General features: G+C 39.5%; 1 protein-coding gene across 1 annotated transcript in view; it reads right to left on the bottom strand.

The window, feature by feature from the left end:
• The window catches only part of LOC141336249 (deoxynucleoside triphosphate triphosphohydrolase SAMHD1-like), a 31,547-nt gene that overhangs the window by 4,334 nt on the left and 4,534 nt on the right, over window positions 1-22,679 (bottom strand). Inside the window, exons 2-8 of the mRNA XM_073841801.1 lie at window positions 20,201-20,361; window positions 20,006-20,121; window positions 7,310-7,366; window positions 6,664-6,677; window positions 6,252-6,395; window positions 6,067-6,167; window positions 5,596-5,704 (exon numbers count right to left, since the gene is read on the bottom strand). Of these exons, the coding sequence (XP_073697902.1) occupies window positions 5,596-5,704; window positions 6,067-6,167; window positions 6,252-6,395; window positions 6,664-6,677; window positions 7,310-7,366; window positions 20,006-20,121; window positions 20,201-20,361 (702 nt within the window). The remainder of the gene's footprint in view (window positions 1-5,595; window positions 5,705-6,066; window positions 6,168-6,251; window positions 6,396-6,663; window positions 6,678-7,309; window positions 7,367-20,005; window positions 20,122-20,200; window positions 20,362-22,679) is intronic.

Genomic DNA, 22,679 nt, shown 5'->3' with positions numbered 1-22,679 from the left:
AAATAGAAATCCAGATACAAAAAATACAAGCGTAATCTGTATACAGTAATACAGTATGTAATAAGAGGGGGAAAAATAATAATAAAAAAAAAAACTAATACCATAGAGAGAAAAAAATAAATAAATAAACATATAAATAAAAAGTAAATAAATAAATAAAAACTAAATTAAAACCTAGAAACAACTAAACAATAGTTCAAATTTTCTTCCTTTTCCCTTACATATACAAAAATTATATTGTGGGAGCATAACCAGAAAAAAAGTTCTTCGTGAAATGTAACAACAAATGTATTCATTTGTTTTAAAGACTTTTTAAAAACTTCTATTTCTGATAAAAATAAATTACATTTTGGTATGCATTTCGCAAATTTCTGCACCGCTTTAAGGCTACCAATGGGGAGGGGAGTCACACGATGACGCATTGACGTGGGCGTGGTGTCTGACGTCACACATGGATGTGGGCGGGGTTGGATGTCCACCGCAGGCTGCAGCGAGCCCTACTTGGACCTAGCTCCCAACCCAACGTTGAGAATAGATTAACGGCGATATTTTTTTTATCGCCCGATAAGAGTCTCACGTTAACGAAGCACGGTAACGCCGATAACGGCCCACCACTAATATATATACTTTGATGCATATTTACCTGCTTAAATGCATAAGTCACAGGGTATATAATATATATATATATATATATATATATATTTGCCACACGTCCGGTTGCTAGAACTATAAGTCACAGCAACTGAGTTACAACAACTACCAATAATAGCATGCATTAACCCTTAGTTAAGAGTTGCTAGCATGTTTTAACATGTTTAGCACAAGCCGTCATATTTTAGCATGTTGCTAGTGCGTCACAATCTTTAACATGCCACTTCCTGTTGCCATCAGGTGGTGCAATGACTGCTTACCCAAGTTACAGCAACTTCCTGTTTCATTGCATTGATAGCATGCTTTACACTTTGCTAAGTGTCGCTAACAAGTTTTAGCAGGTTTCTAGCATTTTGCTAACACATGTTGACACTGTTGCTTGATGTCCAATAGAGTGTTAAACATGCCACTTCCTGTTGCCAGCAAGTGGCACAATGACTATAACTGTATATGTGCATGGATATTTCTTCAGGACAAGAATTTCAAACACGTGAAGTTTGGGGAAGATAAGACATTGTCTTCCTGAGTTACAGTAACTTACTCTTTAATGGCGAAACATACAAGTTTGTCAGACTGCCACGCCCTTTGACAAAAACTCAAGATTTTTGAAAATTAGCATTGCAAATGCTTTTGGGTTAAACTCAGCTAATATGGTCCGATTAAAACTGTAGGTGGAGTGTGTTGAAGTATGCCGGAAAATGACAAAAACTGCACAGAAAATTGCAAAGGAATTTCAAAGGGAACTTCCATGCCTGATGATTAGAGCTTCGCTTTAAGATATTTTTTATTATTATTTTTTTTTTTTTTGTAGGTACTAAAACGTGTGTACTAAACTTCTTACACGTGTTTCTTAGAAATTTTGTAGATGGCACAATCGAGCCATTTTGCCACACATAATTCTGAAACCCATATTAGATGTAAATATTCAACAGCTACATATGCAAAGTTTCATGAGTTTTCAAGCATGTTTAGGCTCTCAAAAATGGGATTCATTTCAGAGAAGAAGAAGAAAAAGAAAAATCTGAGCAATTTCAAGAGGGTCCCCAGATAGCAACACAGTGTCGGCCCAGATCTGGCCCATTGTAACGTGGGGTTTTGGTTTTGTTTCATGTTCATGTTTTCATGTCTTTTATTATGTACTGTAGTATACTCATGCTGTTGTGTCTTGCTTCCCTCGCCCTCGTGTATTCCTGCCATTGGTCCCTTAGTTCCATGTTTCATGTTCTGATTGGTTGCTATGGTCTTGTTTTTCATTGGTTGGTTTATGTCATGTGTCATTGTTCAGTATAAGTAGGCTCTATGTTTCATTGTTCCTTGTTGAGTATTGATGTTGTAACCTTCTGTTTGGTGAGTGTCTGTTTCATAGTCGAGACTGTTCAAGTTCATGTCAAGTCAAATCTCGTCACTGTGTGAATTATTGTTTGGATTATGCATTTCTCATTACTATAAATAAACTGCACTCGGGTTCTACACATCTCGCCACTTCAGTGGATTACTTGGGCCCCAATCCGACCCAAACCCGTCGTTTTTTTCCTCTTCTCACAAAACAGCGTATTGTTTCAGCTATTAAAATAATCCAGTTTTGTATGAAACGCAAAGTGATTATATTTCGTTTCGTTTTTATTAAGTTAATTTAGAAAAAAAGTTTGGAGCATTTTTTGTTCTTTAAATATAAGTTTTTGATTTTTAAAGTAACGACCAAGCGGCCAGCAGCAGATAATGAGTTGATCATATTGTGTTTGATCAATTTTGCCTTTTCAGATGATCACAACGTAAATAAAATAAATATAGATCTAGGCCTAAAATAATTAAAGTATAAAACAATGTTCATTTCAACGTTAAAATAAAATAAATGTGTGATATTAGGCACAAATGCAATCATTTGTGCAGAGAGTGGCCGCTTTGGAGGTGCCAAATCAAAAACAAAAACTTTTTCATTATGTAGTAAAGATTCATTTCTCTCTAAAGGCGCGTCCAAAGAGGAAATGGTGGTCTGCAACTTCATCCTTACAAGACACTGACTCAGAAAACACAAGCTTTTAGCGTTTATTTTACAATAATTACCAATAGGATAAAACACAGGCAGTGAATATAAACACTTTTATATTATTTAATGTTGAAATTAACATTGTTTTATACTTGAACCCTTTTAGGCCTATAGATTTTATTGTAGGCAAGTCATGATGATTTGAGAAGGCAAAACTGATCAAACACAAGCTATGATCAACTCACTGTCTGCCGCTGACTGCTTGGTCATTACTTAAAAAAAACCTAAAACTTATATTGAACGAACAAAAAAATGCTCTAAATGTTTTTTTCTAAATTAATTGCAAAACCGTCGCCACGGATTGATTATTTTTCTCCTGCAGGTTACACTGCGGGCTCCGTATGTTTACGCTCGTCTCAAGTGAAAACCTTCAGCGGCAGCAGAGAGCTTTCGGTGTACTAAAACGCACTTTGCTCAAAAAAAAATTTAGTTTTTCGATTTGGTTTTGTTGATTTTTTAATATCTGCATTTGAACGATGTGTAATGAAAACAAAATGGAAAATTTGAATGAAATTAGTTTTTGTGTTCCCGAGAAAATTTAAATATTTCATAAACCAATCATTTATTTGTTTGTTTGTTTTGAAAACAAAAATGAGAAAACCAATTATACGTAGGTACACGGACCGTTTATGCTAGATAATTTATAACACAAATATGTTATTTGTATATATTTGAGTATTTGCTTTGAATGTTTGTGACATATATTATGATATAGTATATTATTGCATTCTGGACAGGTAAGGTAAATTGTCAGACCGTATGTTCATATGCCTGGTGCTAATGTTTAGCGATGAAGCTATTTCGCAACTATTGATTTTATGGACTATGATTTGTTGAAAATAAAAGGACGAAAAATGTATGATACGGACTCACGCGTTGATTGTTCACCACTTCTAATGGTGCGTTCACACCGGACGCGAATGAAGCGGCAATCGCGAGTGATTTACATGTTAAGTCAATGCAAAGACGCGAATAGCCATCCTGCGGCGCGAAACGCGCGAATAGTGCAAAATGAAGCGGCGCGTATTGAGCGTTTCAAGCGATTGCCACGCCATTCGCGCAAAACGCGTGAGTTCAAAAATCTGAACTTTGGCGAAAATCTGTGCCGCTTTAACCAATCAGGAGCTTGCTCTAGTAGTGACGGAGGCAGAAATCCGAAACAACAATGGAGGACAAAATCACCGTTGCTGTCTGTGGTTACTCGGAGCTGTACGATACATCTTTGGACTTTTGTAGAAACAGGAATAAAAAGGATCTTGGTAGGAAGAAAGTGAGTGAATAGGTCGGACAATCTGGTAAGTTTTAAAAAACGCTCTTTACTCAATTTGACCTACATATACATACATATTGAGACTACAAGCAAGCTAAAGTTGACAAATTGAGCTCATTCACCTATTTTACAACTACTTTCCCGCTGACGAGTGGCAGAAGCCCCTCCCATGACGCGAATTCGCGTCTGTTGTGATGAAAATGTCACGCGCGAATGACACGAATTTTACCGTGCGAATGGCGCGAGTAAACTCAAATGTTCAAGCGTTCAACTACGCGCGAATAGCGCGTTTTTTCCACGCAAGTCGCATCCGGTGTGAACGCACCTTAAGATAGTGGCTTAACACAAATATGCAGCTACAGTAACTGTTAATAAACAGTATTTTACACAGAAAATAATATATATTTCTGACAAACAAGCGATATTGTGTTATTGTGAGAATTTATATAATGACGGATTGAGACTGATTACTGATAAAAGGCCAATAGGTGTAAAAATGTTGAAAAAGTAAAAACTGAGAAGAGTTTTATGATTAGTTGGTGCCTATGTTTAGATTATTCGTTAAAATGTATGTTTTCAACACATTGTCCTCACTGGCGAATAAATAGCCCAGTTAATTTACAACTAATTTACAACTTCCACAGAAGTTGGGACATTTTGTAAACTGCATATAGTGCATGCTTTTATAGACACAAATTAGTCACTTATTGAAAATGTATGGTGTGTCATGCAGAAGAAAGTAAGACAACGATGATCACTGAGTGTTGAGCAGGTATAATTTAGAATCAAGCAAGAATTTGGCAAAAATTCAGTTGCATTAATTATTGTACTTCAGATTAAACTAAGAAAAAGTTTACATACAGCTGCAAGCAGCAATTAAGGAGTACAACAGAAGCAGAATGAGGAGCAAGCATGGCAGTGATGATCAGACCAAATGCAACAATGAGTTATTAAAGCCATTTTGGCATGATTCATACAAAATGCCAAAACAATCAAATCTAACTACTGATAAAATGATTTAATGATGCTTAATGAATTAATAATTTAAAGCAGTATGGAAGTAAATTGTGGAGGTAAGAGGTTGTGACTCTCATGGTTATAGTTTTAGTGTTCTTGGAGATAGACTGATGGTGCCTCAGATAATTGAGTATATTTATTAAAAATAACAGGTACTTATCTTAATCGAATTATTGGAATATGTGGAATTTGTTTATAAGCTTCTCTATTGTAATGTGTGTGTTATGTTTTATTGTGTTGTGTTTTTAATTCCATTATGTTAAAGGGGCAATCATGAATTATATTTTCTTTGCATTTACAGATGATGCATGATTGCCATGATTGGCTGACTGACTGACTATGGAGTAAAATGCAAAGTCTTTAATAAATCCTCAGGTAAGATAAAAACAGCAGACAAAAAGACTGGGAACACATGAGGTAACAATTGTAGCATTGATGTAACGATGCTGCCAGACAAGCAAATAAAATATAAATAAATAAATAAATAAATAAATAAAAAAAATAAAATAAAAAAAACATAAACCTGACAGATTCATTGTGAGATTTTTTTTTTTAAACCAATAGACAACAAAGGGGTTCCCACTTACTTATATATGGTTAACTCTGTTACCTTGTCTCTGAAGCAGATGTGTTTTCTTCCATTCACCTCACACACTCGAGCGGATTTCAGCAGACGCTGAGAGTCAAAACCACATGGAATGCCAAGATAATGACAGTCTCTGCATGTAAAATAATAAAGAAATTAACTACACAACAACTCATGAAGCAATAATACTTTTACAATGGGTCACATTTGGAAAGTTTATCTGATGGCAAGTGTTAGTACTAAAGAAACACAATTATACAAGACCAACAAGAACAGAGCTCACTGATGCCAAGCAGTCCAGTGACTCTTGATCCAAAATGCAGACACTCACAAATGGCTAAATTTATACTGTACATATCTTGAATTCATACTGGATCTTCTAGACTAGAGAATAACAAGAGAAAGCTTTTTACTGTCATACTGCAAGCCCCAGGAGTTATAATAGTAATAATAACAATAATATAAACCTCTTAAACAACACTTTAAAATGCTTACCGAGCCAAATAGTCCCATTTGTCCACATCAATGCCATTCACTTTATTTGCCACAATCTCATACAGGAAGGATTTGTCTTCAGTCCTGCCCTTCGCTTTCCACTGGAAGATGGAAAATACTTCCATCAACTTAAAAACTGAATACTAATAAACACTGGCTGAACCTGCAGGTTAAACACATTTTACCTCTCCACCTTTTTGTCCTTTCAAAATTAATTCCTTAATAAAGATGATGTCTTTATCTAGATTCAATCCACAGTCCTTCATCTCTTTGTCCAGTCCATTTTTCTTTCTCATGCAATGAAACATCTCAACAGATGCATTCTCATGCTGGAGAAGATCATAAATAAAAAACAGCTCAATGAATCTGTACAAACCTTGCTAAGTATTTTTTCTACACATCAATTGTGGGTGGATGGTCAGATCATGGACAATTTAAATAAAAATCCATGATTATATTTTGGAAGTAAAGACACATGAGCATGTGTCAGTAGTATTTACAGTTTAGTAAATACAACATTTCAGCAGATTCTACTAAATGATATATTGATATATATAGATTATCTATCTGTATCTGTAGGAGAGTTATCATGCTTACCTCCCATATGTCATCTGAGAAGTGGAAAGAGATTTTAGAGGTTATACAAGGCACCTTTGTTGTCTCTCTCACACACACACACACACACATGTTGCTATTGGTGGTTAATGGGGACTCTCCATAGGTGTAATGGTTTTTGTACACTACACACTGTGTTTTGTATTGTCCAACACCAGGGGTTCTCAACTCGTCCATGAGATCCATTTTCCTGCAGAGTTTAGCTCCAACCTTGATCAAACTCACCTGTTGGTAACATTTTAGCAATCCTAAAGACCTTAAAATGTTCAGGTGTGTTTGATTATAGGGTTGGAGCTGAACTCTGAAGGGAAAATAGATCTTGCAGGCCAGAGTTATGAAACCCTACCCTTCACCAAACCTACACCTAAATGTCATACCCATGACAACATACAAATGTGTATCCTCATAAATCAGTGGTTTTCAATTACAATCCTCGGGGCCCACTGCTCTGCACATTTTGTATGTCTCCCTGTATGTTTTGGGGGGTGCCTTCCTCCTCCCAAAGCAGTAACATACGCCTCTGAATTCTCTATCTCAGTTGACACAGCCACAGAGGCCATCCATCAACTCTCTACATAAACAATGATATTACTAAAAACACCAAAGTGAAAAAAAATAAGGCTCTTACCAGGCTGAACATCAGGGATGAACATGCCATCAAACAAATGAGAGAATGGACCATGACCTAAATAAACAAAAAATATTACATGCATTTATTATAACTTCTATAACTTACCTAGGCTAAAGACTTTTGTGATGAGCCATCATCTGGTTTCCTAGATCTGGATACTGACCAGAAAGATCACTATAACATGTTTACTTAGGTTCTAATTGTCTTTTGAGATTACACAAACCATGTCAGTGTAAATGACATGCATTCATCAAGTACTTTTTTCTCCTCTTTTTCAGTGTTTTCTACAGTGACCTGAAGGGGACACCTTCGGTTCACTTACGTTTGTCGTGGCCAGGGGCGTCGCTGTGTCGTTCTGGGCCCTGTGCACTGACCTCAGCTAAGGGGCCCCCGCTGTACTACGTTCCGGGGGGGGGGGGGGGGGTTGATCCTCGGGGGCCCTCCCCACACTTGGGGCCCTGGTAATTTAGTCCCCCTTTTCCCCCAACTACGACGCCCCTGGTCGTGGCCACGACATATAAACTCATGGGAACGTTGTTTTTGGCGGACAATTTTAATTTTAGTTTTAGTCTAGTCTTTGTGTGAATCTGTCATTTTAGTTATTATTAGTTTTAGTCAAGTTCATACTCCTTTTAGTCTAGTCAAGTTTTAGTCGACTAAAAGTCTGAGCAGTTTAGTCTTATTTTAGTCAGAATTCCCCATGACTATTTTAGTCTAGTTTTAGTCGACGAAAACTGATTATATTTAGTCTATTTTTAGTAATGCAATTTTATTCAACCCAGTCAATATAGTATAAGTAGCTAGTAGTATAGACAAAACCAAAGTTTTGTTTTAGCCAAACCCATTTCAAACAAGGTTATCTTATTATATTATTGTTACCTTATAGGCTGAAAAATGCATCCATTGCAGAAGATGCTCTAATTTGAATTGAACATTTATTTTACCTATCAAACATGTTAGAAGTACACACACATAAATTGAAAAAAATTAAATAAAAACAATAAATAAAATAGCATCACATGACAATGCCAGAAAAACAGAGAAACAAGGTTTGAATGGTCAAGCTACAATTTACTAAAAAACAGTGATGTGACGTTCGACACAGAAGCTTTGAATAATAATATTAATCAACTTAACAATATTCTTAATTTACTTGATCATCTTTGCCTACACGAATCATGCTTGTACTTTTGTTTTTTAAATTTATTTACAGATTAATTCATTTATACGGTGTGTAAGTAAAATATTTCTTATGGTTTTCTTAGCACAAATTTATTTATTTTATGAAATTGTCCAAAAATCGCTTGGACATCAGGGATGCAAAAGAAACGTTTTCCACCTTTGACCACAAGATGTCATTAGTGTACAACGTGTTGAAAAGCTTCGAGTAATGAACCCTTTTAGATACAGTTGAGGGGAACGCTTTGGTGCTTCATCATTTCACAGGAGGTACGTTTATTAATATTTTATTTTGAGTGAAGAAATTGTTATATTAATTGCTATAGAAATTAATACAGTATTAAATTATTATATTAACAATTGGCGATGCTGTATATGTGAATGCTGTCTGTGCGCGATGTAGACAGCATTCACAAGTTTATCATGAATAAATATTACATAAAGTACTTCAAATAAAATAGCCCTACAAGAAACATTTTATGCATCCCACAGTCTAGTCCATTAACTGATCCTCTTTTTTCCGAAACATTTGTATTATTCGTTTATATTTGTTATTTTCCCCTTCATTTCGATCTCTTTACTTAACATTCTGAATGTAAATGATACTGTGAAGGTTCTATGACTGGGATTTTTACTGGAATGCAGTTTAAAGGTTGAATTTAACATATACTGTATTTTATTTAGTCTAATTAATAGACAATATAGTGTTTCATTGAAGAGTGAATTATTCACATAGTTTCACTTGGAAATCATTTATCATTATAGTTCTACATTCCTTCTATTAACTGATCATCTTTTTCCGTATTTGTATTAATATTATTATCATTATCATCATCATCATATTATTATTATTAGCCTATTATTATTGTATGTACAGGTCCTTCTCAAACAATTAGCATATTGTGATAAAGTTCATTATTTTCTGTAATGTACTGATAAACATTAGACTTTCATATATTTTAGATTCATTACACACAACTGAAGTAGTACAAGCCTTTTATTGTTTTAATATTGATGATTTTGGCATACAGCTCATGAAAACACAAAATTCCTATCTCAAAAAATTAGCATATTTCATCCGACCAATAAAAGAAAAGTGTTTTTAATACAAAAAAAGTCAACCTTCAAATAATTATGTTCAGTTATGCACTCAATACTTGGTCGGGAATCCTTTTGCAGAAATGACTGCTTCAATGCGGCGTGGCATGGAGGCAATCAGCCTGTGGCACTGCTGAGGTGTTATGGAGGCCCAGGATGCTTCGATAGCGGCCAAAAGCTCATCCAGAGTGTTGGGTCTTGCGTCTCTCAACTTTCTCTTCACAATATCCTACAGATTCTCTATGGGGTTCAGGTCAGGAGAGTTGTCAGGCCAATTGAGCTCAGTAAACCATTTACCAGTGGTTTTGGCACTGTGAGCAGGTGCCAGGTCGTGCTGAAAAATGGAATCTTCATCTCCATAAAGCTTTTCAGCAGATGGAAGCATGAAGTGCTCCAAAATCTCCTGATAGCTAGCTGCATTGACCCTGCCCTTGATAAAACACAGTGGACCAACACCAGCAGCTGACATGGCACCCCAGACCATCACTGACTGTGGGTACTTGACACTGGACTTCAGGCATTTTGGCATTTCCCTCTCCCCAGTCTTCCTCCAGACTCTGGCACCTTGATTTACGAATGACATGCAAAATTTGCTCTCATCCGAAAAAAGTACTTTGGACCACTGAGCAACAGTCCAGTGCTGCTTCTCTGTAGCCCAGGTCAGGCGCTTCTGCCGCTGTTTCTGGTTCAAAAGTGGCTTGACCTGGGGAATGCGGCACCTGTAGCCCATTTCCTGCACACGCCTGTACACAGTGGCTCTGGATGTTTCTACTCCAGACTGAGTCCACTGCTTCCGCAGGTCCCCCAAGGTCTGGAATTGGTCCTACTCCACAATCTTCCTCAGGGTCCAGTCACCTCTTCTCGTTTTCTGCCACACTTTTTCCTTCCCACAGACTTCCCACTGAGGTGCCTTAATACAGCACTCTGGGAACAGCCTATTCGTTCAGAAATTTCTTTCTGTGTCTTACCCTCTTGCTTGAGGGTGTCAATGATGGCCTTCTGGACAGCAGTCAGGTCGGCAGTCTTACCCATGATTGCAGTTTTGAGTAATGAACCAGGCTGGGAGTTTTTAAAAGCCTCAGGAATCGTTTGCAGGTGTTTATAGTTAATTAGTTGATTCAGATGATAAGGTTAATAGCTCGTTTAGAGAGCCTTTTCATGATATGCTAATTTTTTGAGATAGGAATTTTGGGTTTTCATGAACTGTATGCCAAAATCATCAATATTAAAACAATAAAAGGCTTGAACTACTTCAGTTGTGTGTAATGTATCTAAATATCTATGAAAGTCTAATTTTTATCAGTACATTACAGAAAATAATGAACTTTATCACAATATGCTAATTTTTTTAGAAGGACCTGTATTTTTATTTTAATTTATATTCGTTTTACTGGAATGTAGTTAAACGGTTGAATTGAACATATATTTTTATTTTGTTTCTTCTAATTAATAGACTAGACTATATAAATATTATAACTCCGCCGAGGACGGTCCCAAGCCTGGCTGAAAAAGGAGGAGGGTTGTGCACGGGGCTAGCTACCCCACCCCGTAAAAAAACATAGAGCTACAGAAACGCTGAAAAGAGACATGATAGACATTACCGCTCTGGGAGGAGATGGGTCTTCGCAAAGAAGATGTATGACGTTACGTGGTGAAAGCCGGAAGTCTCTGGAAGCCACACGGCCGACAACCCTTCTTTCTACCGGGGCAACAAACATTGGTACATGGAATGTACGAACTATGTATGAGATGGGGAAGACATCTGAGGTAGCAGCGGAAATGAAGAGCTACAAGCTCACCTTGCTTGGAGTCAGTGAGACCAGATGGACACAGTGAGGACAGAAGCGACTATCCTCTGGAAAGATGCTGCTGTACTCTGGACATGAAGAGGAAAATGCCCCCCACACCCAGGGAGTAGCGTTAATGCTGTCAAAGGAAGCTCAGAGAGCACTCATAGGCTGGGTAGCCCATGGACCAAGAATTATTGCAGCATCTTTTCGAACCAAGAAAAAGAAGATAAACATGAACATCATCCAGTGTTACGCTCCCACCAACGACAGCGATGATGATGACAAGGATCAGTTTTACAACAGACTACAGTATATCATAGAGAAGTACCCAGAGAGAGATATGACCATTTTGATGGGAGACCTAAATGCCAAGATCGGAAGGGACAACACTGGGTACGAAGACATCATGGGGTGCCATGGACTTGGGGACATAAATGAAAATGGCATGAGACTAGCAGACTTATGCGCTTTGAACAACTTGGTCATTGGTGGCAGCGTATTCCCCCACAAAAACATTCATAAAGCCACCTGGGTGTCACCCGACCATACAACGGAGAACCAGATCGACCACATCTGCATTAATAAGAGATTTAGACGGTCTATGCGGGATGTGAGGGTAAGGAGAGGAGCGGACGTGGCTTCAGACCACCACTTGGTGGTGGCTAGACTGAAGCTTAAGTTGAAGAAGAACTGGATAACGACATGCTCAGCATGACACAAGTACAACACAGACCTCCTGAGAGATATAAGCAAGCAGCAAGAGTTTAAGGTTACCCTCAGTAATAAGGTTCAAGCCCTGCAAGACTTGTTGAAAGGAGAGGGAGGTACCCTCGAGAGCAAATGGGAAGGAATAAAGGTAGCAGTGATGGGGACATGCCAGGAAGTGCTAGGCATCAATAAATACCAACACAAAGAGTGTATCTCTGCAGATAGTTTGGGCAAGATCAAGGAAAGGAAAGATAAGAAGATGGTTGTAAACAACAGTCGCACACGAGCTGAGAAAGCATAGGCACAAGCAGAGTACACAGAAGCAAACAAGCAGGCAAAGAAAAGTATCCAGAGAGATTAGAGAAAGTACATTGACGACCTGGCAACAACAGCAGAAGAAGCAGTAAGGACAAACAACATGAAAGAGTTGTATGATGTAACCAAGAGGCTGGCAGGAAAATACAGTAGACCTGAAAGACCAGTCAAAGACAAGGATGGAAGACCAATCATGGGGGAGGAACTGCAAAGGAACAGATGGGTAGAGCACTTTGAGGAGCTTCTGAACAGGCAAGCACCACAAAATCCACCTAACATAGAACCAGTGAATGCAGACCTGCCCATAGACTGTGACGTTCCAACCAGAGAAGAAATTAGGAAGGCCATTAAGCACCTTAGAAATGGGAAAGCAGCAGGACCAGACAACATTCCAGCAGAAGTGCTGAAGGCAGGCCTGGAAACAACGGTAGAGATGCTCTATCCACTTTTTAAGAAGATTTGGGAGGAAGAACAAGTGCCAAGGGATTGGAAGGAGGGATACCTTGTAAAGCTCCCAAAGAAGGGTGACCTTAGCAACTGCTCAAACTATAGAGGAACCACACTGCTATCAGTACCAAGCAAAGTTTTTAACAGAGTTTTGTTGAACAGGATGAGGGACCCTGTCGACGACCAGCTGCGTGACCAGCAGGCTGGCTTTCGCAAAGATAGATCTTGTATAGACCAGATCGCAACGCTGCACATTATAGTTGAACAGTCGATAGAGTGGAACTCACCCCTGTACATCAACTTTGTTGATTATGAAAAAGCCTTTGACAGTGTGGACCGTGAAACCCTCTGGAAGCTCCTTCAGCATTACGGGGTGCCCGCCAAGATCACCAGCATCATCAGAAACTTGTACGAAGGAATTTCTTGCAAAGTCATCCATGGAGGACAGCTCACAGAGGCGTTCCAAGTGAAATCCGGTGTCAGGCAAGGCTGTCTATTCTCGCCGTTTCTCTTCCTCCTGGTGATCGACTGGATCATGAAGACCGCAGCAGCCCAGAGAAAAAATGGGATTCAGTGGACACCTTGGAAACAACTGGACGACCTGGATTTTGCTGACGATCTTGCCCTATTGACACATACCCAACAGCAGATGCAGGAGAAGACGAGCAACGTAGTAGCTGCCTCTGCACAAGTAGGCCTCAACATACACAAAAGAAAGAGCAAGATCCTCAAGATCAACACAGCCAGTAACAACCCAATCACACTGGATGGTGAAACGTTGAAGGAGGTAGAGGCGTTTACTTACTTGGGCAGTGTCATTGACAAGCAAGGAGGCACAGATGTGGATATCAAGGTGCGTATCAGAAAAGCACGGGCAGCTTTCATACAACTCCGGAATATCTGGAGCTCCAAAGAAATGTCAGTCAGGACTAAAGTCAGGATTTTCAACACAAACGTCAAGGCAGTTCTCCTCTATGGAGCAGAAACGTAGACCACAGTAGCCATCACCAAGAAAGTACAAGTGTTCATCAACAGCTGCCTGCAGAAGATACTCCGCATCCACTGGCCAGAAACCATCAGCAACAACGAACTTTGGCAGAGAACAAACCAGCTAACAGCAGACGAGGAAATCAAGAAGAAACGCTGGGTATGGATCGGGCATAACTTGAGGAAGCCAGCAGGTAATATTACCAGACAAGCCTTAAATTGGAACCCGCAAGGCAAGCAGAAAAGAGGTCGACCGAGAGACACCTGGCGCCGAGACCTTAAGGCAGACATCAAGACTATGGGAATGACATGGAGCCAACTGGAAAGAAAAGCCCAAGAACGAGATGGCTGGAAATCCCTTGTCGGCGGCCTATGCCCCAGGAGGGGTAGAAGGTGAAAGTAAGTAAGTAATATAATTATACTGGTTTACTGAGGAATGAATCATTCACGTACGTAGTTTCATTTGTAAATGAAAACATGCTCATTTATCGTCACACACGGGCATAAATACAATCATAAAGTCAAAACTTTATTGGCATAATTGTCAGGCGTTTAAAAAAAATATAACCCTAACCAGTTATTAAAATAATAATAAATTATAAGTGACTTAGAGCTATCTATTTTTTATTTATTGTGAATCGCTGAACCTAAATAACTTTCTGTATATGCTATTTGCCATATATTTTGCAAATATTGTAAACGACAATTATGCAAATAAAGTTTTGACTTTATGATTGTATTTATTAAGTGTGTAACCATAAACCATTTACAAATGGAACTATGTGAATGATTCACTGGTCAACGAAACACTATTTATATAGGTTATCTATTAATTAGACGAAATAAAATGAAATGTATGTTAAATTCAACCTATAAACTGCATTCCAGTAAAAATCCCAGTCATGTAGCATAATCAAAGCTTTACTGGCATGTCGAGCATTTACAGTATCATTTACATTAAGTAAAGAGATAGAAATGAAGGGGAAAATAACGAATATAAACAAATAATACAAATATTACAGAAAAAAGAGGATCAGTTAATGGACAAGACGGTGGGATGCATAAAATGTTTCCTGTAGAGCTATTTTATTTGATGTACTTTATGTAATATTTATTCATGATCAACTTGTAAATGCTGTCTACATCATGCACAGACATCATTCACATATACAGCATCGTCAATTGTTAATATAATAATTTAATATTGCATTAAATTCTATAACAATTAATATAATAATTTCTTAACTCAAAAAAAAAATATTAATATACCTATCTTTGATAATCCTGGGTTACTATGGTCACGCAGGTTTGTTTATGTATTAAACTTGTGGACAAGAGAAATGCATGTTGTTCCCTCAACATAAGAAGTCGTGGCCACGACATAAGGATGTAGTTACATATCTCAACAAAATTATCTTGTGGCCACAACATAATATCACGTTCCCACGAGTTTAAGTGCCACGACAAACATAAGTGAACTGAAGGTGTCCCCTCCAGGTCACCATAGTTCCCTTTCAATACTTCACTTGTACTGCGTCGAAGACGCTATGGGGAAAAGTTCCTTTTTCTCCATTACTGAAGCTTTTTCAATAATGCAGTGTAACTGCACGGCCATTGGTTCGTGCAGTGAGTAAAAAATAAACCAATGGCTCGGCAGCAGAGCTGCACGAGCCTATGGCGATGATACGCGCCAGATCCCGCTGAAAGGGGCGGGGTAATTGGCTATATAAGCGCACATTTCGCCATAAGATTTCAGATCCTTCTGCTTCAGCAACGATTTCACATCTTTGTTGAGACTGACTTATCTTCGCCTTGAAGAATCAACTCACTGATGACGAGCCTCGCAGCGGATCCTCCTGCTCGGCAGATTTGACGCTCTCTGCGTTCGTGCCTGCAACAGTCTGACCCAATTTCCTTGCCGTAATCCGGTGATGTCTCCAAGGTGACAAAATACCAAATTTCCTAGAGCAATTTCCGGTGTTGCAAATGCAATTCTGTTTCTGTCGCTCTGATGGTCACCGCAAGTGCGTCTTGTGCCTGGGCTCCACCCACGCTGAGGCTGCACTCACCGAGACGGATTTCGCCACTTATGGCTAAACCTGACAGAGATCAAGGACGCGGACTTCCTTGACTCCCCAATCTCTTCTACGGGCCTGGTTGGACCTGCAGTGGACGGCTTTGCGGAACGTTTCACCGCGGCACAGAAGTCGTCCCAAGCGATGCAGCACTTCCTGCCAAAACGTTCCAGCTCCGCGACGGCTCTTAGTAGCCCCAAGCTGGCACCGACTTAGCAGCCTGCGAAGACCATGCCCTCAGCTGCCCAGGCGGAGTCTCATCATCGCTCCCGCTCGGCCAGATGCTACCCCTTCCCAAGGTGCCAGGGACCCCGGCTCAGAGTTGTGCTGGACCAGGCGCCTCCAGCGTCTTCCTGATCTCAGGACAAGAGATCTTTGTACAAAATGCGGCTGTGACTCATGTGCCCTCTCTGTCAGTGCCCTCACAGCTTACTGCTGTTATAGCGAAAAAAAAAAAAAAAAATCTCAAAAAGAGAGCAAATTTCCTCTTCCAGTGTTATCGAGCAGCGACCAGTTGGGCCTGGCAAGCCATCCCCAGAGTGTCTAACTGGGTTCTGGGCCTAATAGAACGAGGTTACACACTTCAGTTCGCTCGTATGGAGGTGAGGAATTTGTTGGAAAAAGGTACCGTATAGACGGTTTTCCCCAACAAAGAGCGAGTCAGGCTTCTACAGCTGTTACTTCCTCATTCCCAAGAAGGATGGCAGTCTAAGACCCATCCTCGACCTCAAACGTCTGAATCGCGCCCTCATGAGACGGCCGTTCAGAATGATCACGCTGAAACAGATCCTCTCGCAGATACGCACAGGGGACTGGTTCTGTTCACTGGATCTGAAAGATGCATAATTTCACATCCAGATTGCCCCCCAGCACAGGCAATTCTTGAGATTTGTCTTCAAGGGAGTGGCTTTTCAATATACAGTCCTTCCTTTCCGACTGTCCCGAGCTCCTCGCACATTTACGAAGTGCATGGACGCAGCTCTTTCCCCCCTAAGATGGATGGGAATTCGCGTCCTAAACTACCTCAACGACTGGCTCATTCTGGCCCAGTCGGAGGACAAGCTAATACATCACAGATCCACAATCCTCAGCCACTTGGGAGTGCCTAGGACTCAGGGTCAACTTTGCCAAGAGCGTTCTGTACCCCAGCCAACGTATATCATTCCTAGGAGCAGTTTTCGACTCCGACCAAATGAGGGCAGTAGTTGCGCTGGAACGATCTCAGACCATCCGAAACTCGCGGCCTCCTTCAAAGTTGGAGCCCTTCGCCCTCTCAAGACTTTTCAGAGGATGCTGGGCCTTATGGCCTCTGCATCCCCAGTACTTCAGTGTGCACCCTCTTCAGTACTGGCTGAAACCAAAGGTTCCTCCTCACGCCTGGTGTCTAGGATGCCTGCATATCAAGGTGGATCGGACCTGTGCCACAGCCCTGACCCCGTGGAAAGACCCTCAGTAGATGGAACAGGGCGTTCCCCTCGACACGGTATGCAGAAGAAAGGTGGTCTCGACAGATGCTTTCAACTCGGGTTGGGGAGCACTGTGTGACAGCAAACCAGCATTCGGCCAATGGTCGAAAGCAGAAAGTTGCCTTCACATCAACTGTCTAGAAATGCTAGCAGTGTGTTTAGGCCTTCACACCCTTCTACCGGCCTTAAAGGGGCACCACGTCTTAGTCCGCTCGGACAGTATGATGGTGGTGTCCTACATAAATCAACTGGGAGGTCTTTCATTGAGACGTCTGTTCACGCTAGTGGAACGTCTTTTGAAATGGGCTTAACTCAACTTTCGCTCATTGAGAGCAATGCAGAATCAGAGAGCAGACATGCTATCTTGGAGCATTGTTTCCTCAAACAAGTGGATGCTCCATCTTCAAACAGTTAAGGAAATATGGGCTGTCTTCAGCAAGGCGCAAGTCAACCTTTTCGCCTCTGAAGACAAATCTCACTGCCCAATCTATTTTTCAAAGGAACAGGATGTGTTGGCCCACGAATGGCCCAATCTCCTCTTGTACGCGTTTCCTCCGACTGCCCTGATACCACGGGTCCTCAGGGCGAGTCAGAGAACAGAAACTCAAAGTCCTGTTAGTGGCCCCATTCTGGCAGATACCAGCATTGGTTCCCAGAACTGCTTTGGCTGCGTTCATCAGCCCCTTGGCCCATTCCACTGAGACAAGATCTCTTAACTCATGCAAACAGAATGCTATGGCACCCCCAACCGGATTTGTGGGCGCTGCATGTATGGTCTCTCAACAGGAGCCTGTAAGCCTCCCTGAGAACGTCTTGAGCACTATCTCTCAGGCCAGACCACATTTAAGGCGGCTTTACGGCGTTAAATGATCTGTCTTTCCGCTTGGTGTTCCACCTGCGGTGCAGACAGAGTTAAATGGACAAATCAGTGATATTGTCCTTTCTTCAGGAGCTGTTGGATAAGGGACGATCTTCTTCTATGTGGCGGCCATAGCGGCATTCCACGACCTTATTGACGGTCGATCCGTGGGAAAGAACAATTTGGTTGTTCGTTTTTTGAAGGGGTCAAGAACGCTTAATCTGCCTTGCCCCATCACAGTTACTTCTTGGGACCTGCCCACAGTACTGAAAGCTCTAAGGAGCCCTCCTTTTGAGCCACTTCTGTTCATCGACCTTCGCCCTCTGACACTGAAAACTGCCCTGCTATTAGCACTGGCATCAGTTTAACGCATGGGTGACCTACAGGCTCCATCGTGAACCCTGTATGCCTGGAATTCGGGCCTAATGACTCTAAAGTCATCCTGAAGCCAAGGCGCGGTTATGTACCTAAAAGTCTCTCGACCCCATTCAGAGACATTCCTTCAGAGCAAGACCAAGACTTTGATCGCCTCTGTCCTGTTAGGGCATTGAGGTATTATATTTAGCGTTCTGCTTCTTTCAGACAGTCAGAGCAGCTGTTTGTATGTTTCGGTGGCCGCACCAAAGGGTCTTCGGTCACGAAACAGAGGTTATCCAAATGGATAGTGGAAGCCATCATCTTGGCATACTCTTCTTTGGGCCTGAAATGCCCAATGAGAGTTAGGGCCCATTTGACTAGAGCCATCGCCTCATCCTGGGCTTTGTCCAGTGTCGTTTCTATTGCGGAAATTTCTGCAGCGGCCAGCTGGGCGTCACCGTCCACATTTGCTACATTTTATTGTCTAGATGACCTGGCCTTGCAGGCTTGGGTCCTTTCTGCATAATTGGATAACTGTTTGCCAGTACTTAGTCATTATGTTGTACATTTTGGCCCTCTGTCTCAGCTCCAAAATGTACTATTCCCCCAGAACGGGTGCTTATTAGGTCTTCCTGATTGAGCAAGTTGGCCCATATTAAGTGCTAGGGCCTTATTAGTCGTTCCTCTACCATAGTACGGCGGGATTGTACTGGTTCCCCATAGCGTCTTCGTACGGTACGAGTGAAGTATCTAAAGGGAACGTTAGGTTACTCTCGTAACATTGGTTCCCTGAGATACGAGAACGAGTACTGCGTTGTTAGCCGTGCTATGTAGCTGCATGACTCAGTCGTCACTTCAGTCGAAGTAACCTGAGATCCTATGGCGAAATGTGCGCTTATATAGCCAGTTACCCCACCCCTTTCGGTGGGATCTGGCGCGAATCATTGCCATAGGCTCGTGCAGCTCTGATGCCGAGCCATTGGTTAGTTTTTTACTCACTGCATGAACCAAAGGCCGTGCAGTTACACTGCGTTTTTGAAAAAGCTTAAGTCTTGGAGAAAAATAAACTTTTCCCCATAGCGTCTTCGACGCAGTACTCGTTCCTGTATCTCAGGGAACCGAGGTTACGAGAGTTACTGAGTACGTTTTCTGTACACAATTACTTGACAGTTTTAATAGTGTCTTGTAAGATTCTGCCATATTATGGACCATAAAGTATCTGTTTTCCAAAAAGATAAAGTTGCCACCACACAAGCGAATTGTTACACAGAGAGTTTTAAAGGTCCTACAAATATACTCCATTTTCTGTATTTAATATTTATATTCTTCGTCTTCACATCTGTATGCTTCATAAAATATTGTTTTAATGATTTTTTTGTGTAAATATGCACATGAATGTTTGTGCTCCTCACCCATGTCATGGCACAGAGCAGCGATCCGAACACACAGGGAATCTTGTTCGGTAATATTGAGCTCTGGCTGTTTGTCTTGCAGACTCTTGACCAGACATCCTGCTAAATGCGCCACCCTTAGATACAAACACACACAAATGAAATCAATGTATTTCAAGGAAAATTGGGCTGAGGTGAAAGAGGAAAAACAAATACCCAATTGAGTGTTCAAAGCGAGTGTGAGTGGCGCTGGGAAAGACCAGGTATTTTGTTCCCAGCTGTTTGATGTGTCTGAGTCTCTGAAACTGAGGAGTGTCAATCATCTTTGCCAGCAGGGGGTGCAGCTCAATTTGACCATGAATAGGGTCATTGAAAACCTGCAGGATGCAAAAAGTCAACCGTAAATTAATAAAACAAATCTTGATTAAGTGGATTGTTTTTGTATGTTTGTTATTCATATGTTTTATTTACATACTGTAGGTGTATAGGGAAACATATAAATAAAAATATATATTTATATTGATTTTATAATATATTGTTTGTGACTTTAACAGGAAGAAAGAGAGAGAGAGAGAGAGAGAGAGAGAGAGAGAGAGAGAGAGAGAGATCATACTACACAAGAGCTTTCTGATGACATTTTACATTCTGCTAATATTTCTTTATTTATTCTATTTCTTTCTTTGTTAATTTTACTAGTTTTTAATTTAATGTTTATATATATATATATATATATATATATATATATATATATATAATCCATACACTCAAGTCACACTCTCTACGTAAAAAAAAAGAAAAGAAAAAAGTAAAGTCAACATAAGGTACTATTAAGGGGTGTGGGCTATATTTTTAGTCATCTTATTTTTCACTGTGGCTGAAATCAGTTGTAGTTTCTCTTTTCTTCAGTGATTCTGCTGGTTTATAGCAGCTGTTCACCATTAACAATCATCACCTAATAATAATTTAATTATTCAATTAACTGTTAAATCACTGTTCCAGTACTTAAGACTGGGGATTTTGAAGTATACTATGAGTACAGCTTGATTGTGGTTGCTTATGGCTACATTTATTTGTTTTGTTTCTATGCTTCTGAGCTTCCTGAAACTTAATGAAATTGAGTTGTCTCGATATAATAATTGTTTTAATTTATTTTAAATAATGTCTTTAAATTGTACACAGTTATACATTTTCAGAATAAATTCATAGGTCTGTGACTTTACAGATTACACAGCCACATAGTTTTACTTCATAAACTAATACAGTTTTCACAAGCACTGTAAATTATTAGTATTTATTTACAGTGCTTTATGGTACGGTATTAGATTTTGCTGGGATTGTAATTTTTAAATCAAGAATTGTGAAATTTCACTGCCATCTAAAATGTTGGCATTATAAATTTACATGAAAAGCAATGAAAAACCAACTATATTTATTTATTTATTCAGTGAGCCAGCGGATAGTTTGACAAGGCAAGTAAATACTCAACCAGGCCACTAAAAACAAAAATCCGTAGTGTTGAGCCCTGACTATCCGATATGGCTGATTTAAACTTTAAAAGGCAATGATGTCATTAAATAAACATTAGCGCTGCACGTCTCAAAGTCAAAAAACGGTGCTGATGTCTTTACGTGAATCTGAAGGATTTAGCGCTCCTAAAGCGCCACCAAGTGGCAGAGAATGAATTTGCATTTCCAATAAGCCTTTGTTGCTGTTTATGGTCAGATCAATGCAAATATCGACTCATGTTTTATGCAGCAAACAGATAGAGTTGTAAATGTGAAAGACATTATTGTGCCTTCTAAAAATCTAATCAATAAGGACAATAATATTTATGAGATTTGAATAAATATAAAAATTGATTTATCCCTTTTAATCGTCTAAAGGCTGAAATGCCATTGTATGAAATTGTTTTATTTTTGTGAAAACCTGTATCTTAACTGTAAATCATGTAATTTTGTGGCTTGATATGTTACCGTGGACATTGTCCAACTCCACTCGTACTGTGCTCATGTTACTTTATCAGCTCTTTAAAAGAGTATTAAATTGCTTTAAATTGATTTGTAAAAATTCTGCAGATACCCTGCGAAATAAAATTCCTTCCTTGATATTTGTGTATTGAAAAAACACTTTCTAAAACAACCATTCAATGTTTTTGTGTTCATAACAGCACCAAATACTTTAATATTAAGACATAATAGACAATTTATTTAACATTTTTTACAATAATTTACATTTTAATCTGGACTACAACATGCCCTAGATATTGTCTAAAAGTGTTTTGATTTTTTTATTGTTTGGTCACACTTTACATTAGGGCTTCATTAGTGTACATTAGTTAATTTATTAGTAAACATAAACTCCCAATGAAAAAAAAAATATTCTAAACGTTCATTAATCTTTTAAATCTTTTTTTTTTTAATATAATAAAAATAATAATAACAGGTTGTTATTATTAAAAGCTATAAACATGAAATAAGAGGGTTTTTTTAACAAAGATTAATAAGTTATGCAACAAATGTAGCTTTTGCTCATTCATAATGTTAATGCATTAACTAAGGCGAACTAATAAAATCTTACTGTAAAGTGATACCTATTATTTTGCACTTGAATCTGTGTAAATACTTCTAACTTTATACATAGTTTGTGTAGTGCAATGTAAATATTCAGATAATTTTGTTAACGGAAAAAAGTTATT

This window comes from Garra rufa, chromosome 6 (assembly GCF_049309525.1).
Source record: "Garra rufa chromosome 6, GarRuf1.0, whole genome shotgun sequence".
In the NCBI taxonomy this organism is placed as follows: Eukaryota; Metazoa; Chordata; class Actinopteri; order Cypriniformes; family Cyprinidae; genus Garra; species Garra rufa.
Note: the sequence above shows the minus strand (reverse complement) of the source record. Positions and strands in the feature narration are given on the sequence as shown.